Here is a 19,044-nt window from a genome sequence, read left to right as displayed (position 1 = left end):
CTATTGAAGAAGGATAATCTCTCTCCTCTGATCGTGTCCTCTCCTCCCTCCAGCCCCCGGCCGCTCCGACCAGCCGTAACTACACAGAGATCCGTGAGAAGCTCCGATCCCGTCTGACGCGTCGTAAGGAGGAGTGTCTTCCCCAGAGACGGGACTCGGACCCGGCCGTGTCCACCTCCATCGACAACCGAGACGTGGACGAGCTGTTGGACTTCATCAACTCCTCAGAGCACAAACCAGCCAACAGCGCTAAGGCTGCCAAGCGGGCACGCCATAAACAGAAGAAGAAGGTGATGTCAAATGACATGGTGGGAATACTCATCAATACAGATCAGTTAATACATCTTAAAGTGTTTGTTGTTTGTTCAGAACGTCTATATATGTATTTGTTTAAGTAGGACGTAATATTAGTACTAATCACCTGTTTCTGTAGTGAGACAGCTTGATGTACAGGACACCCCCTGGACAGGACACTAGTCTATCTCCTGTTTCTGTAGTGAGACAGCTTGATGAACAGGACACCTCCTGGACAGGGCACTAGTCTATGTCCTGTTTCTGTAGTGAGACAGTTTGATGTACCAGGACACCACCTGGACAGGACACTAGTCTATCTCCTGTTTCTGTAGTGAGACAGCTTGATGTACAGGACACCCCCTGGACAGGACACTAGTCTATCTCCTGTTTCTGTAGTGAGACAGTTTGATGTACCAGGACACCTCCTGGACAGGACACTAGTCTATCTCCTGTTTCTGTAGTGAGACAGTTTGATGTACCAGGACACCTCCTGGACAGGACACTAGTCTATCTCCTGTTTCTGTAGTGAGACTGTCTGTCAAATTTTATTGATTTAACTAGGCAAGTCAGTTAAGAACAAATTCTTATTTACAGTGACAGCCTCCTGTCTAACCGTCTTGTCTAACCATCTATCTGTCTCTCCCCACCTCAGGAGAAGCAAACCCAGGCAGGTAGTGGTGATGGTGAGGGAGCTGGTAGCGACCCCCCCTCAACCCCTCCGGAGCCCAGTGAGGACCCAGACCACCTCAGTCAGGAGGAGGAGGAGGAGGAGGATGTGGACGGGGAGTACGGTGAAGGCCCGGAGGCTAGTCGACTGCTGGAGTGGCCCCAGCTGGAACTAGAGAGGGTCAACTCCTTCCTGACCTCTCGGCTAGAGGAGATCAAGAACACCATCAAGGTAAGGATACCTGCTCCTTCCTGACCTCTCGGCTAGAGGAGATCAAAAACACCATCAAGGTAAGGATACCTGCTCCTTCCTGACCTCTCGGCTAGAGGAGATCAAAAACACCATCAAGGTAAGGATACCTGCTCCTTCCTGACCTCTCGGCTAGAGGAGATCAAAAACACCATCAAGGTAAGGATACCTGCTCCTTCCTGACCTCTCGGCTAGAGGAGATCAAAAACACCATCAAGGTAAGGATACCTGCTCCTTCCTGACCTCTCGGCTAGAGGAGATCAAGAACACCATCAAGGTAAGGATACCTGCTCCTTCCTGACCTCTCGGCTAGAGGAGATCAAGAACACCATCAAGGTAAGGATACCTGCTCCTTCCTGACCTCTCGGCTAGAGGAGATCAAAAACACCATCAAGGTAAGGATACCTGCTCCTTCCTGACCTCTCGGCTAGAGGAGATCAAGAACACCATCAAGGTAAGGATAACTGCGTCCCAAATGGCTCCCTATTCCCTAAATAGTGTGCTACTTTTAACCAGGGCCCATGGGCAAAACTAATGCACTATATAGGGAATAGGGTGCCATCTGGGACTCATATGATCATTGTCCATATGTAGGGCACTATAAAATCCGTAAGGCGGAAGGAGTTCAACAACATTTTTTGGATTGAATTTAGTAGGAAATCAACTGCACTGAACAGAAATATAAAAGCAACATGTAAAGTGTTGGTCCCGTGTTTCATGAGATGAAATAAAAGATCCCATAAAGTTTCTGGGACACGGACTTTCACGGACTTTCAACTCCCTCCAAAGATTTTCTATGGGGTTGAGATCTGGAGACTGGCTAGGCCACTCCAGGACCTTGAAATTCTTCTTACGAAGCCACTCCGCCCGGGCGGTGTGTTTGGGATCATTGTCATGCTGAAAGACCCAGCCACGTTTCATCTTCAATGCCCTTGCTGATGGAAGGAGGTTTTCACTCAAAATCTCACGATACATGGACCCATTCATTTCCTTTACACGGATCAGTCGTCCTGGTCCCTTTGCAGAAAAACAGCCCCAAAGCATGATGTTTCCACCCCCATGCTTCACAGTAGGTATGGTGTTCTTTGGATGCAACTCAGCATTCTTTGTCCTCCAAACACGACGAGTTGAGTTTTTACCAAAAAGTTCTATTTTGGTGTCATATGGTCAGATGAAATTCTCCCAATCTTCTTCTGGATCATCCAAATTCTCTCTAGCAAACTTCAGACGGGCCTGGACATGTACTGGCTTAAGCAGGGGGACACGTCTGGCACTGCAGGATTTGAGTCCCTGGCGGTGTAGTGTGTTACTGATGGTAGGCTTTGTTACTTTGGTCCCAGCTCTCTGCAGGTCATTCACTAGGTCCCCCCGTGTGGTTCTGGGATTTTTGCTCACCGTTCTTGTGATCATTTTGACCCCACGGGGTGAGATCTTGCGTGGATCCCCAGATCGAGGGAGATTATCAGCGGTCTTGTATGTCTTCCATTTCCTAATAATTGCTCCCACAGTTGATTTCTTCAAACCAAGCTGCTTACCTATTGCAGATTCAGTCTTCCCAGCCTGGTGCAGGTCTACAATTTTGTTTCTGGTGTCCTTTGACAGCTCTTTGGTCTTGGCCATAGTGGAGTTTGGAGTGTGACTGTTTGAGGTTGTGGACAGGTGTCTTTTATACTGATAACAAGTTCAAACAGGTGCCATTAAGAAGTTACAGGTCTGTGAGAGCCAGAAATCTTGCTTGTTTGTAGGTGACCAAATACTTATTTTCCACCATAATTTGCAAATAAATTCATTAAAAATCCTACAATGTGATTTTCTGGAATTTTTTTCCCTCATTTTGTCTGTCATAGTTGAAGTGTACCTATGATGAAAATTACAGGCCTCTCTCATCTTTTTAAGTGGGAGAACTTGCACAATTGGTGGCTGACTAAATACTTTTTTGCCCCACTGTACATCGGAACAAAATGTAGTTCAGTACTAGGCTTAATCTGTCCATGAAACCGGTCCTTAATCTGTCCATTATATCAGTCCTTAATCTGTCCATTATATCAGTCCTTAATCTGTCCATTATATCAGTCCTTAATCTGTTAATATCAGTGTTTCAGAGAGTGTATACTCTCTGCAATCTGAGAAACAGTTGAAACCCTGATTTAAGGCAGTTTAGCCGTTTTAAATGTTGGTTTATTAAACTTATTGCCGCTTTTCTTCTCTTTTCTAAAATAAAAACGTTGACCTTGCAGGACTCTATCCGGGCCTCGTTCTCCATGTACGACCTCAACCTGGATGTGAATGACTTCCCTAAAAAGGCTGCTACTCTGGAGGGCAACCATCTTCTCTCCCACCTCAACGGCTCCTCCTGCTCTGACCTGCAGCAGATAGACCTAGACCTGGCCCCTCTCTCCCTGGGTACCTTCAAGAGCCATCTGGACCTGGTCAGCGGCTGGGAGGAGGCCCATCCCCGGGACAACTCCCCCATCGGCCCCATCTCACCCCCGGCTTGTGCTACTGTACCTGGGGTAGGGGGACCATGGGCTGCGGCTGGGGTGAAGGATGTTCAGAGGCTCCACACCACCCCCAGCCTCTCCAAACTGATCCGGGTGCGTTCCCCAGAGAGGTGCCGCTCTGCTAGGCCTGAGAATAAACATCAGGCTCCTGCTTCAACCCAGACCTCCACCACGGTGGCTAAGCCTAAAGAGGAGACCCCAGCAGAGCCCAAGAGCATTACTATCCCTACTCCTGGGGCTGGGGTTAATGCTGGGGCTGGCAAGCTGAAGAAGGGCAAGAAGCAGCAGCAGCAGCAGCAACGGCAGGACCAGCTGCCTCCAGAACAGAACCAGACCAGACCCGGATCCAAAGCAGCTGCAGAATCTCCGAAAACTGGTCCCAACAGTTCTGATGCTGTGAGTTCTAAGGCTGGTTCTGGTTCCAAACCACCACCTCACTCAGCTGAGAGCCAGAGAACTGGGCCAAGGAGGGCAGAGGAGACCAGGCCCACCCGGCAGCAGGCCACCAACGGGACAGTGAGTAGCTCGGGTGCTACCAGCACCCAAAGAGGGAAGGGGGAGGAGCAAGAGGCCAAAGGTCACTCTGTCACCTCAACCAATCACAACCAAGCCCAGCAGCAGCAGCCCAAGGGGAAGAATAAGAAGAACAAGAACAAGGGAGAGAAAACCAGCCGCAACATCGGTATGTTAGTTTAGATAACCCTCTAGTGGGCTGTCTCTAGTGTTATACATGTTGTAGGAGAGGAGACGTGTTAGTTTAGATAACCCTCTAGTGGGCTGTCTCTAGTGTTATACATGTTGTAGGAGAGGAGACGTGTTAGTTTAGATAACCCTCTAGTGGGCTGTCTCTAGTGTTATACATGTTATAGGAGAGGAGACGTGTTAGTTTAGATAACCCTCTAGTGGGCTGTCTCTAGTGTTATACATGTTGTAGGAGAGGAGACCTGTTAGTTTAGATAACCCTCTAGTGGACTGTCTCTAGTGTTATACATGTAGGAGAGGAGACCTGTTAGTTTAGATAACCCTCTAGTGGGCTGTCTCTAGTGTTATACATGTAGGAGAGGAGACGTGTTAGTTTAGATAACCCTCTAGTGGACTGTCTCTAGTGTTATACATGTTGTAGGAGAGGAGACGTGTTAGTTTAGATAACCCTCTAGTGGACTGTCTCTAGTGTTATACATGTAGGAGAGGAGACCTGTTAGTTTAGATAACCCTCTAGTGGACTGTCTCTAGTGTTATACATGTAGGAGAGGAGACGTGTTAGTTTAGATAACCCTCTAGTGGACTGTCTCTAGTGTTATACATGTAGGAGAGGAGACGTGTTAGTTTAGATAACCCTCTAGTGGGCTGTCTCTAGTGTTATACATGTTGTAGGAGAGGAGACGTGTTAGTTTAGATAACCCTCTAGTGGGCTGTCTCTAGTGTTATACATGTTGTAGGAGAGGAGACCTGTTAGTTTAGATAACCCTCTAGTGGACTGTCTCTAGTGTTATACATGTAGGAGAGGAGACGTGTTAGTTTAGATAACCCTCTAGTGGACTGTCTCTAGTGTTATACATGTAGGAGAGGAGACGTGTTAGTTTAGATAACCCTCTAGTGGGCTGTCTCTAGTGTTATACATGTTGTAGGAGAGGAGACGTGTTAGTTTAGATAACCCTCTAGTGGGCTGTCTCTAGTGTTATACATGTTATAGGAGAGGAGACCTGTTAGTTTAGATAACCCTCTAGTGGACTGTCTCTAGTGTTATACATGTAGGAGAGGAGACCTGTTAGTTTAGATAACCCTCTAGTGGGCTGTCTCTAGTGTTATACATGTAGGAGAGGAGACGTGTTAGTTTAGATAACCCTCTAGTGGACTGTCTCTAGTGTTATACATGTTGTAGGAGAGGAGACGTGTTAGTTTAGATAACCCTCTAGTGGACTGTCTCTAGTGTTATACATGTAGGAGAGGAGACCTGTTAGTTTAGATAACCCTCTAGTGGACTGTCTCTAGTGTTATACATGTAGGAGAGGAGACGTGTTAGTTTAGATAACCCTCTAGTGGACTGTCTCTAGTGTTATACATGTAGGAGAGGAGACGTGTTAGTTTAGATAACCCTCTAGTGGGCTGTCTCTAGTGTTATACATGTTATAGGAGAGGAGACCTGTTAGTTTAGATAACCCTCTAGTGGGCTGTCTCTAGTGTTATACATGTTATAGGAGAGGAGACCTGTTAGTTTAGATAACCCTCTAGTGGGCTGTCTCTAGTGTTATACATGTTATAGGAGAGGAGACCTGTTAGTTTAGATAACCCTCTAGTGGGCTGTCTCTAGTGTTATACATGTAGGAGAGGAGACCTGTTAGTTTAGATAACCCTCTAGTGGGCTGTCTCTAGTGTTATACATGTAGGAGAGGAGACGTGTTAGTTTAGATAACCCTCTAGTGGGCTGTCTCTAGTGTTATACATGTAGGAGAGGAGACGTGTTAGTTTAGATAACCCTCTAGTGGACTGTCTCTAGTGTTATACATGTAGGAGAGGAGACCTGTTAGTTTAGATAACCCTCTAGTGGGCTGTCTCTAGTGTTATACATGTAGGAGAGGAGACGTGTTAGTTTAGATAACCCTCTAGTGGGCTGTCTCTAGTGTTATACATGTAGGAGAGGAGACCTGTTAGTTTAGATAACCCTCTAGTGGACTGTCTCTAGTGTTATACATGTTGGAGAGGAGACGTGTTAGTTTAGATAACCCTCTAGTGGACTGTCTCTAGTGTTATACATGTAGGAGAGGAGACGTGTTAGTTTAGATAACCCTCTAGTGGACTGTCTCTAGTGTTATACATGTAGGAGAGGAGACGTGTTAGTTTAGATAACCCTCTAGTGGACTGTCTCTAGTGTTATACATGTAGGAGAGGAGACCTGTTAGTTTAGATAACCCTCTAGTGGACTGTCTCTAGTGTTATACATGTTATAGGAGAGGAGACGTGTTAGTTTAGATAACCCTCTAGTTGACTGTCTCTAGTGTTATACATGTAGGAGAGGAGACCTGTTAGTTTAGATAACCCTCTAGTGGACTGTCTCTAGTGTTATACATGTTATAGGAGAGGAGACGTGTTAGTTTAGATAACCCTCTAGTGGACTGTCTCTAGTGTTATACATGTTGTAGGAGGGGAGACGTGTTAGTTTAGATAACCCTCTAGTGGACTGTCTCTAGTGTTATACATGTAGGAGAGGAGACGTGTTAGTTTAGATAACCCTCTAGTGGACTGTCTCTAGTGTTATACATGTTGTAGGAGGGGAGACATGTCAGGTATGTTAGTTTAGATAACCCTCTAGTGGACTGTCTCTAGTGTTATACATGTTGTAGGAGAGGAGACGTGTTAGTTTAGATAACCCTCTAGTGGGCTGTCTCTAGTGTTATACATGTAGGAGAGGAGACCTGTTAGTTTAGTTACCCTCTAGTGGGCTGTCTCTAGTGTTATACATGTTGTAGGAGAGGAGACGTGTTAGTTTAGATAACCCTCTAGTGGGCTGTCTCTAGTGTTATACATGTAGGAGAGGAGACCTGTTAGTTTAGTTACCCTCTAGTGGGCTGTCTCTAGTGTTATACATGTTGTAGGAGAGGAGACGTGTTAGTTTAGATAACCCTCTAGTGGGCTGTCTCTAGTGTTATACATGTAGGAGAGGAGACGTGTTAGTTTAGATAACCCTCTAGTGGACTGTCTCTAGTGTTATACATGTAGGAGAGGAGACGTGTTAGTTTAGATAACCCTCTAGTGGGCTGTCTCTAGTGTTATACATGTAGGAGAGGAGACGTGTTAGTTTAGATAACCCTCTAGTGGACTGTCTCTAGTGTTATACATGTTGTAGGAGAGGAGATGTGTTAGTTTAGATAACCCTCTAGTGGACTGTCTCTAGTGTTATACATGTTGGAGAGGAGATGTGTCAGGTACGTTAGTTTAGATAACCCTCTAGTGGACTGTCTCTAGTGTTATACATGTAGGAGAGGAGATGTGTTAGTTTAGTTACCCTCTAGTGGATTGTCTCTAGTGTTATACATGTAGGAGAGGAGATGTGTTAGTTTAGATAACCCTCTAGTGGACTGTCTCTAGTGTTATACATGTAGGAGGGGAGACGTGTTAGTTTAGATAACCCTCTAGTGGACTGTCTCTAGTGTTATACATGTTGTAGGAGAGGAGACGTGTTAGTTTAGATAACCCTCTAGTGGACTGTCTCTAGTGTTATACATGTTGTAGGAGAGGAGACGTGTTAGTTTAGATAACCCTCTAGTGGGCTGTCTCTAGTGTTATACATGTAGGAGAGGAGACCTGTTAGTTTAGATAACCCTCTAGTGGACTGTCTCTAGTGTTATACATGTAGGAGAGGAGACGTGTTAGTTTAGATAACCCTCTAGTGGACTGTCTCTAGTGTTATACATGTTGTAGGAGAGGAGACCTGTCAGGTACGTTAGTTTAGATAACCCTCTAGTGGACTGTCTCTAGTGTTATACATGTAGGAGAGGAGACGTGTTAGTTTAGATAACCCTCTAGTGGACTGTCTCTAGTGTTATACATGTAGGAGAGGAGACGTGTTAGTTTAGATAACCCTCTAGTGGGCTGTCTCTAGTGTTATACATGTAGGAGGGGAGACGTGTTAGTTTAGATAACCCTCTAGTGGACTGTCTCTAGTGTTATACATGTAGGAGAGGAGACGTGTTAGTTTAGATAACCCTCTAGTGGGCTGTCTCTAGTGTTATACATGTAGGAGAGGAGACCTGTTAGTTTAGATAACCCTCTAGTGGACTGTCTCTAGTGTTATACATGTAGGAGAGGAGACCTGTTAGTTTAGATAACCCTCTAGTGGGCTGTCTCTAGTGTTATACATGTTGTAGGAGAGGAGACGTGTTAGTTTAGATAACCCTCTAGTGGGCTGTCTCTAGTGTTATACATGTAGGAGAGGAGACCTGTTAGTTTAGATAACCCTCTAGTGGGCTGTCTCTAGTGTTATACATGTTGTAGGAGGGGAGACCTGTTAGTTTAGATAACCCTCTAGTGGGCTGTCTCTAGTGTTATACATGTTGTAGGAGGGGAGACGTGTCAGGTACGTTAGTTTAGATAACCCTCTAGTGGACTGTCTCTAGTGTTATACATGTAGGAGGGGAGACGTGTTAGTTTAGATAACCCTCTAGTGGACTGTCTCTAGTGTTATACATGTAGGAGGGGAGACGTGTTAGTTTAGATAACCCTCTAGTGGACTGTCTCTAGTGTTATACATGTAGGAGAGGAGACCTGTTAGTTTAGATAACCCTCTAGTGGGCTGTCTCTAGTGTTATACATGTTGTAGGAGGGGAGACCTGTTAGTTTAGATAACCCTCTAGTGGGCTGTCTCTAGTGTTATACATGTTGTAGGAGAGGAGACGTGTCAGGTACGTTAGTTTAGATAACCCTCTAGTGGACTGTCTCTAGTGTTATACATGTAGGAGGGGAGACGTGTTAGTTTAGATAACCCTCTAGTGGACTGTCTCTAGTGTTATACATGTAGGAGAGGAGACGTGTTAGTTTAGATAACCCTCTAGTGGACTGTCTCTAGTGTTATACATGTAGGAGGGGAGACGTGTTAGTTTAGATAACCCTCTAGTGGACTGTCTCTAGTGTTATACATGTAGGAGAGGAGACGTGTTAGTTTAGATAACCCTCTAGTGGACTGTCTCTAGTGTTATACATGTAGGAGAGGAGACGTGTTAGTTTAGATAACCCTCTAGTGGACTGTCTCTAGTGTTATACATGTTGGAGAGGAGACGTGTTAGTTTAGATAACCCTCTAGTGGACTGTCTCTAGTGTTATACATGTAGGAGAGGAGACGCGTTAGTTTAGATAACCCTCTAGTGGACTGTCTCTAGTGTTATACATGTTGTAGGAGGGGAGACGTGTCAGGTATGTTAGTTTAGATAACCCTCTAGTGGACTGTCTCTAGTGTTATACATGTAGGAGAGGAGATGTGTTAGTTTAGTTACCCTCTAGTGGATTGTCTCTAGTGTTATACATGTAGGAGAGGAGATGTGTTAGTTTAGTTACCCTCTAGTGGACTGTCTCTAGTGTTATACATGTAGGAGAGGAGACCTGTTAGTTTAGATAACCCTCTAGTGGACTGTCTCTAGTGTTATACATGTAGGAGAGGAGACCTGTTAGTTTAGATAACCCTCTAGTGGACTGTCTCTAGTGTTATACATGTAGGAGGGGAGACCTGTTAGTTTAGATAACCCTCTAGTGGACTGTCTCTAGTGTTATACATGTAGGAGGGGAGACCTGTTAGTTTAGATAACCCTCTAGTGGACTGTCTCTAGTGTTATACATGTAGGAGAGGAGACGTGTTAGTTTAGATAACCCTCTAGTGGGCTGTCTCTAGTGTTATACATGTAGGAGAGGAGACGTGTTAGTTTAGATAACCCTCTAGTGGACTGTCTCTAGTGTTATACATGTAGGAGAGGAGACGTGTTAGTTTAGATAACCCTCTAGTGGGCTGTCTCTAGTGTTATACATGTAGGAGAGGAGACGTGTTAGTTTAGATAACCCTCTAGTGGGCTGTCTCTAGTGTTATACATGTTGTAGGAGGGGAGACGTGTTAGTTTAGATAACCCTCTAGTGGATTGTCTCTAGTGTTATACATGTAGGAGAGGAGATGTGTTAGTTTAGTTACCCTCTAGTGGACTGTCTCTAGTGTTATACATGTTGTAGGAGAGGAGACGTGTTAGTTTAGATAACCCTCTAGTGGACTGTCTCTAGTGTTATACATGTAGGAGAGGAGACGTGTTAGTTTAGATAACCCTCTAGTGGGCTGTCTCTAGTGTTATACATGTTGTAGGAGGGGAGACGTGTTAGTTTAGATAACCCTCTAGTGGACTGTCTCTAGTGTTATACATGTAGGAGAGGAGACGTGTTAGTTTAGATAACCCTCTAGTGGGCTGTCTCTAGTGTTATACATGTTGTAGGAGGGGAGACGTGTTAGTTTAGATAACCCTCTAGTGGATTGTCTCTAGTGTTATACATGTAGGAGAGGAGATGTGTTAGTTTAGTTACCCTCTAGTGGACTGTCTCTAGTGTTATACATGTTATAGGAGAGGAGACGTGTTAGTTTAGATAACCCTCTAGTGGGCTGTCTCTAGTGTTATACATGTAGGAGAGGAGACGTGTTAGTTTAGATAACCCTCTAGTGGACTGTCTCTAGTGTTATACATGTAGGAGAGGAGACGTGTTAGTTTAGATAACCCTCTAGTGGACTGTCTCTAGTGTTATACATGTAGGAGAGGAGACGTGTTAGTTTAGATAACCCTCTAGTGGACTGTCTCTAGTGTTATACATGTTGTAGGAGAGGAGACGTGTTAGTTTAGATAACCCTCTAGTGGACTGTCTCTAGTGTTATACATGTTGTAGGAGGGGAGACCTGTTAGTTTAGATAACCCTCTAGTGGACTGTCTCTAGTGTTATACATGTAGGAGAGGAGACGTGTTAGTTTAGATAACCCTCTAGTGGACTGTCTCTAGTGTTATACATGTAGGAGAGGAGACGTGTCAGGTACGTTAGTTTAGATAACCCTCTAGTGGACTGTCTCTAGTGTTATACATGTAGGAGAGGAGACGTGTTAGTTTAGATAACCCTCTAGTGGACTGTCTCTAGTGTTATACATGTAGGAAGGGAGACGTCAGTGTGAATGATGAAGCGATCAGACAGCATGACCGTTCGTTGGTTGTGATGTTTGTCCTGTTTCTTTCCTCCCCAGAGGATGTGTTTCTCCCTAAAGACGTAGACCCAAAAGAAATGGATGAGATTGATCGTGAGGTGGAATACTTCAAACGGTAACGCTCGGCCTCTGTGACAATCCAAAACATTTTAGGGCCGCTTTACCAAACAGACAAGAGATTCTTAGTCTTAAGACTGAGCTTGGTCTTCGTCTGGGAAACTGGCCCTTGTGTTGTTTGTTGTTTTGCCGCCACCAGCCTCCTGCTCATTGAACCAGATTGTGATATTTCTCTCTCCCTCCATCTCTCTCCTCTTTCTCTCTCCCTCCATCTCTCTCCTCTTTCTCTCTCCCTCCATCTCTCTCCTCTTTCTCTCTCCCTCCATCTCTCTCCTCTTTCTCTCTCCCTCCATCTCTCCTCTTTCTCTCTCCCTCCATCTCTCTCCTCTTTCTCTCTCCCTCCATCTCTCTCCTCTTTCTCTCTCCCTCCATCTCTCTCCTCTCTCTCTCCCTCCATCTCTCTCCTCTCTCTCTCCCTCCATCTCTCTCCTCTCTCTCTCCCTCCATCTCTCTCCTCTCTCTCTCCCTCCATCTCTCTCCTCTCTCTCTCCCTCCATCTCTCTCCTCTCTCTCTCCCTCCATCTCTCTCCTCTCTCTCTCCCTCCATCTCTCTCCTCTTTCTCTCGCTCTCCCTCCATCTCTCTCCTCTTTCTCTCGCCCTCCCTCCATCTCTCTCCTCTTTCTCTCGCCCTCCCTCCATCTCTCTCCTCTTTCTCTCGCCCTCCCTCCATCTCTCTCCTCTTTCTCTCGCCCTCCCTCCATCTCTCTCCTCTTTCTCTCGCCCTCCCTCCATCTCTCTCCTCTTTCTCTCGCCCTCCCTCCATCTCTCTCCTCTTTCTCTCGCCCTCCCTCCATCTCTCTCCTCTTTCTCTCGCCCTCCCTCCATCTCTCTCCTCTTTCTCTCTCTCTCCCTCCATCTCTCTCCTCTTTCTCTCTCTCTCCCTCCATCTCTCTCCTCTTTATCTCTCTCTCCCTCCATCTCTCTCCTCTTTCTCTCTCTCTCCCTCCATCTCTCTCCTCTTTCTCTCTCTCTCCCTCCATCTCTCTCCTCTTTCTCTCTCTCTCCCTCCATCTCTCTCCTCTTTCTCTCTCTCTCCCTCCATCTCTCTCCTCTTTCTCTCTCTCTCCCTCCATCTCTCTCCTCTTTCTCTCTCTCTCCCTCCATCTCTCTCCTCTTTCTCTCTCTCTCCCTCCATCTCTCTCCTCTTTCTCTCTCTCTCCCTCCATCTCTCTCCTCTTTCTCTCTCTCTCCCTCCATCTCTCTCCTCTTTCTCTCTCTCTCCCTCCATCTCTCTCCTCTTTCTCTCTCTCTCCCTCCATCTCTCTCCTCTTTCTCTCTCTCTCCCTCCATCTCTCTCCTCTTTCTCTCTCTCTCCCTCCATCTCTCTCCTCTTTCTCTCTCTCTCCCTCCATCTCTCTCCTCTTTCTCTCTCTCTCCCTCCATCTCTCTCCTCTTTCTCTCTCTCTCCCTCCATCTCTCTCCTCTTTCTCTCGCCCTCCCTCCATCTCTCTCCTCTTTCTCTCGCCCTCCCTCCATCTCTCTCCTCTTTCTCTCGCCCTCCCTCCATCTCTCTCCTCTTTCTCTCTCTCTCCCTCCATCTCTCTCCTCTTTCTCTCTCTCTCCCTCCATCTCTCTCCTCTTTCTCTCTCTCGCCCTCCATCTCTCTCCTCTCTCTCTCGCCCTCCATCTCTCTCCTCTCTCTCTCGCCCTCCATCTCTCTCCTCTCTCTCTCGCCCTCCATCTCTCTCCTCTCTCTCTCGCCCTCCATCTCTCTCCTCTTTCTCTCGCCCTCCATCTCTCTCCTCTTTCTCTCGCCCTCCATCTCTCTCTTCTTTCTCTCGCCCTCCATCTCTCTCTTCTTTCTCTCGCCCTCCATCTCTCTCTTCTTTCTCTCGCCCTCCATCTCTCTCTTCTTTCTCTCGCCCTCCATCTCTCTCTTCTTTCTCTCGCCCTCCATCTCTCTCCTCTTTCTCTCGCCCTCCATCTCTCTCCTCTTTCTCTCGCCCTCCATCTCTCTCCCTCTTTCTCTCTCTCTCCATCTCTCTCCCTCCATCTCTCTCTTCTTTCTCTCGCCCTCCATCTCTCTCTTCTTTCTCTCGCCCTCCATCTCTCTCTTCTTTCTCTCGCCCTCCATCTCTCTCTTCTTTCTCTCTCTCTCCATCTCTCTCCTCTTTCTCTCTCTCTCCATCTCTCTCGTCTCTCTGTAGGTTTTGCCTTGACTCTGCTAAACAGACCCGCCAGAAGGTTGCAGTAAACTGGTCCAACTTTACCCTCAAAAAGGTTCCTTCCAACGCAGCCCAGTAACTGACGGGTTCTAGAATGCTGAACCCCCCCCCCCCCCCCCCCAACATAACTATGTCCATGCGACGGCCTGAGGCCTTCTCTTCTCTCATTCCTCCTCCTCCTCCTCTTTTTCCTCACCAAGCCAAGGGACCCTGGTGCAACACCATTGTCTCATGCAGGACTGCGATACTGCGTTGCTATTGGCTGACAGCCAGGGATCATTCACACACAGGGGCGACTGAGACTAGACTCTGCTGTTTCGCAACGACGGAGATGAGATCCAGGTTGAAACATGGAGAACTCACACCCTTCTGTTTATCAGATCTGATCTACTGTGTACTTCACTATGTAGTATGGAAAACAGTTACCTTATACAATAAAAAAGTGTTTTTATTGCAATTGTGGCACATTTTAACATTGTTGAAAACTTGGATTGTTATTGGTTGGTTTTATTTGGTGCTTCTGTTCTCCAAAGGTACTGACCCACGACCTACGACCCACGACCTAAGGTGTCTTTAGCTTAGGGTATCTCTCCCTCAACCCTCTGGATATCTGTCTATCTCTGTGTATAGGCACTGTTAACATGATGAATCGCCTCTGAATTATTTTGTTTTTAAGAAGGTTATGGTATGGAGGACACGGGCATTTTTTTAAACTGTTAAAACACAATATACTGTCATACACCACCATGTGTGGGCTGGTTATCTATACTGTCATAGACACCATGTGTGGGTTGGTTATCTATACTGTCATAGACACCATGTGTGGGCTGGTTATCTATACTGTCATAGACACCATGTGTGGGCTGGTTATCTATACTGTCATAGACACCATGTGTGGGCTGGTTATCTATACTGTCATAGACACCATGTGTGGGCTGGTTATCTATACTGTCATAGACACCACCACCATGTGTGGGCTGGTTATCTATACTGTCATAGACACCACCACCATGTGTGGGCTGGTTATCTATACTGTCATAGACACCATGTGTGGGCTGGTTATCTATACTGTCATAGACACCACTACCATGTGTGGGTTGGCTATCTATACTGTCAGACACCATGTGTGGGTTGGTTATCTATACTGTCATAGACACCGACACCATGTGTGGGCTGGTTATCTATACTGTCATAGACACCACCACCATGTGTGGGCTGGTTATCTATACTGTCATAGACACCATATATATATGCTGGTTATCTATACTGTCAGACACCATGTGGGTTGGTTATCTATACTGTCATTGACACCATGTGTGGGTTGGTTATCTATACTGTCAGACACCATGTGGGTTGGGTATTTATACTGTCATAGACATCGTGTGGGTTGGTTATCTATACTGTCATAGACACCGACACCATGTGTGGGTTGGTTTTCTATACTGTCATAGAAACCACCACCATGTGTGGGCTGGTTATACTGTCATAGACACCACCATGTGTGAGTTGGTTATATATACTGTCATAGACACCACCACCATGTGTGGGTTGGTTATCTATACTGTCATAGACATCGTGTGGGTTGGTTATCTATACTGTCATAGACATCATGTGTGGGTTGGTTATCTATACTGTCATAGACACCACCACCGTGTGTGTGTTGGTTATCTATACTGTCATAGACCACCACCATGTGTGGGTTGGTTATATATACTGTCATAGACACCACCACCATGTGTGGGTTGGTTATCTATACTGTCATAGACACCACCACCATGTGTGGGGTGGTTATCTATACTGTCATAGACACCACTACCATGTGTGGGTTGGTTATCTATACTGTCATAGACACTACTACCATGTGTGGGCTGGTTATCTATACTGTCATAGACACCACCACCATGTGTGGGTTGGTAATCTACACTGTCATAGACACCACCACCATGTGTGGGTTGGTTATCTATACTGTCATAGGCACAATGTGTGGGCTGGTTATTTATACTGTCATAGACACCATGTGTGGGTTGGTTATCCATACTGTCATAGACACCACCACCATGTATGGGTTGGTAATCTATACTGTCATAGACACCACCACCATGTGTGGGTTTGTAATCTATACTGTCATAGACACCACTACCATGTGTGGGCTGGTTATCTATACTGTCATAGACACCACCACCATGTGTGGGTTGGTAATCTACACTGTCATAGACACCACCACCATGTGTGGGTTGGTTATCTATACTGTCATAGACACAATGTGTGGGCTGGTTATTTATACTGTCATAGACACCATGTGTGGGCTGGTTATCCATAATGTCATAGACACCATGTGTGGGTTGGTTATCCATACTGTCATAGACACCACCACCATGTATGGGTTGGTAATCTATACTGTCATAGACACCACCACCATGTGTGGGTTTGTAATCTATACTGTCATAGACACCACCACCATGTGTGGGTTGGTTATCCATACTGTCATAGACACCACCACCATGTGTGGGTTGGTAATCTATACTGTCATAGACACCACCACCATGTGTGGGTTGGTTATCTATACTGTCATAGACACAATGTGTGGGCTGGTTATTTATACTGTCATAGACACCATGTGTGGGCTGGTTATCCATACTGTCATAGACACCATGTGTGGGCTGGTTATCCATACTGTCATAGACACCACCACCATGTGTGGGTTTGTTATCTATACTGTCATAGAAACCACCACCATGTGTGGGGTGGTTATCTATACTGTCATAGACACCACTACCATGTGTGGGTTGGTTATCTATACTGTCATAGACACTACTACCATGTGTGGGCTGGTTATCTATACTGTCATAGACACCACCACCATGTGTGGGTTGGTAATCTACACTGTCATAGACACCACCACCATGTGTGGGTTGGTTATCTATACTGTCATAGACACAATGTGTGGGCTGGTTATTTATACTGTCATAGACACCATGTGTGGGCTGGTTATCCATACTGTCATAGACACCATGTGTGGGTTGGTTATCCATACTGTCATAGACACCACCGCCATGTATGGGTTGGTAATCTATACTGTCATAGACACCACCACCATGTGTGGGTTTGTAATCTATACTGTCAATCGACACCACAACCATGTGTGGGTTGGTAATCTATACTGTCATAGACACCACCACCATGTGTGGGTTGGTTATCTATACTGTCATAGACACCACCACCATGTGTGGGTTGGTAATCTATACTGTCATAGACACCACCACCATGTGTGGGTTGGTAATCTATACTGTCATAGACACCACCACCATGTATGGGTTGGTTATCTATACTGTCATAGACACAATGTGTGGGCTGGTTATTTATACTGTCATAGACACCATGTGTGGGCTGGTTATCCATACTGTCATAGACATCATGTGTGGGCTGGTTATCCATACTGTCATAGACACCATGTGTGGGTTGGTTATCTATACTGCCAATCGACACCACAACCATGTGTGGGTTGGTTATCTATACTGCCAATCGACACCACAACCATGTGTGTGTTGGTTATCCATACTGTCATAGAAACCACCACCATGTGTGGGCTGGTTATACTGTCATAGACACCACCACCATGTGTGAGTTGGTTATCTATACTGTCATAGACACCACCACCATGTGTGGGTTGGTAATCTATACTGTCATAGACACCACCACCATGTGTGGGTTGGTTATCTATACTGTCATAGACACCACTACCACGTGTGGGCTGGTTATCTATACTGTCATAGACACCATGTGTGGGTTGGTTATCTATACTGCCATAGACACCACTACCATGTGTGGGTTGGTTATCTATACTGTCATAGGCACCATGTGTGGGCTGGTTATCTATACTGTCATATACACCATGTGTGGGTTGGTTATCTATACTGTCATAGACACCAACACCATGTATGTGCTGGTTATCTATATTGACAGACACCATGTGTGGGTTGGTAATCTATACTGTCATAGACACCAACACCATGTATGTGTTGGTTATCTATACTGTCAAAGACACCATGTGTGGGCTGGTTATACTGTCATAGACACAGACACCATGTGTGGGCTGGTTATCCATACTATCATAGACACCACCACAATGTGTGAGCTGCTTATGCATACTGTCATAGACACCAACACCATGTGTGGGTTGGTTATGTATACTGTCATAGACAGCATGTGTGGGTTGGTTATGTATACTGTCATAGACACCACCACTATGTGTGGGCTGGTTATCCATACTGTCATAGGCACCGACACCATGTGTGGGATGGTTATCTATACTGTCATAGACTCCATGTGTGGGCTGGTTATCCATACTGTCATTGACACCATGTGTGGGCTAGTTATCTATACTGTCATATACACAAACACCATGTGTGGGCTGGTTATCTATACTGTCATAGACTCCATGTGTGGGCTGGTTATCCACACTGTCATAGACTCCATGTGTGGGCTGGTTATCCACACTGTCATAGACACCATGTGTGGGCTGGTTATCCATACTGTCATTGACACCATGTGTGGGCTAGTTATCTATACTGTCATAGACATTATGTGTGGGTTGGTCATGTATACTGTCATAGACACCATGCGTGAGTTGGTTATCTAACTTGTCATAGACACCACCACCATGTGTGGGCTGGTTATCCACACTGTCATAGACAACATGTGTGGGCTGGTTATCCATACTGTCATAGACACCACCACCATGTGTGGGTTGGTTATCTATACTGTCATAGACACCACTACCATGTGTGGGCTGGTTATCTATACTGTCATAGACACCATATATGTGCTGGTTATCTATACTGTCAGACACCATGTGTGGGTTGGTAATCTATACTGTCATAGACACCACCACCATGTGTGGGCTGGTTATCTATACTGTCATTGACACCATGTGTGGGTTGGTTATCTATACTGTCATAGACACCATATATGTGCTGGTTATCTATACTGTCAGACACCATGTGTGGGTTGGTAATCTATACTGTCATAGACACCACCACCATGTGTGGGCTGGTTATCTATACTGTCATTGACACCATGTGTGGGTTGGTTATCTATACTGTCATAGACACCAACACCATGTATGTGTTGGTTATCTATACTGTCAAAGACACCATGTGTGGGCTGGTTATACTGTCATAGACACAGACACCATGTGTGGGCTGGTTATCCATACTATCATAGACACCACCACAATGTGTGAGCTGCTTATGCATACTGTCATAGACACCAACACCATGTGTGGGTTGGTTATGTATACTGTCATAGACACCACCACTATGTGTGGGCTGGTTATCCAT

At 45.7% G+C, this 19,044-nt stretch overlaps 1 protein-coding gene across 2 annotated transcripts in view; it reads left to right on the top strand.

Moving 5' to 3' along the window:
• fam193b (family with sequence similarity 193 member B) overlaps positions 1-14,178 on the top strand; it is a 41,054-nt gene extending 26,876 nt beyond the window's left edge. The window contains exons 7-11 of one of the 2 annotated variants that reach the window (XM_038993379.1): positions 54-290; positions 947-1,192; positions 3,448-4,393; positions 11,462-11,537; positions 13,688-14,178. In XM_038993379.1, the coding sequence (XP_038849307.1) occupies positions 54-290; positions 947-1,192; positions 3,448-4,393; positions 11,462-11,537; positions 13,688-13,784 (1,602 nt within the window). In that variant the 3' untranslated portion in view covers positions 13,785-14,178. Of the gene's footprint in view, positions 1-53; positions 309-946; positions 1,193-3,447; positions 4,394-11,461; positions 11,538-13,687 lie in introns of both variants that reach the window. The other variant, XM_038993378.1, reaches the window with a different exon arrangement.
• Positions 14,179-19,044: the final 4,866 nt, after the last annotated feature.

The sequence above is a fragment of the Salvelinus namaycush genome, chromosome 5 (assembly GCF_016432855.1).
Source record: "Salvelinus namaycush isolate Seneca chromosome 5, SaNama_1.0, whole genome shotgun sequence".
Lineage (NCBI taxonomy): Eukaryota > Metazoa > Chordata > Actinopteri > Salmoniformes > Salmonidae > Salvelinus > Salvelinus namaycush.
This window is presented reverse-complemented; position numbering and strand designations above follow the sequence as displayed.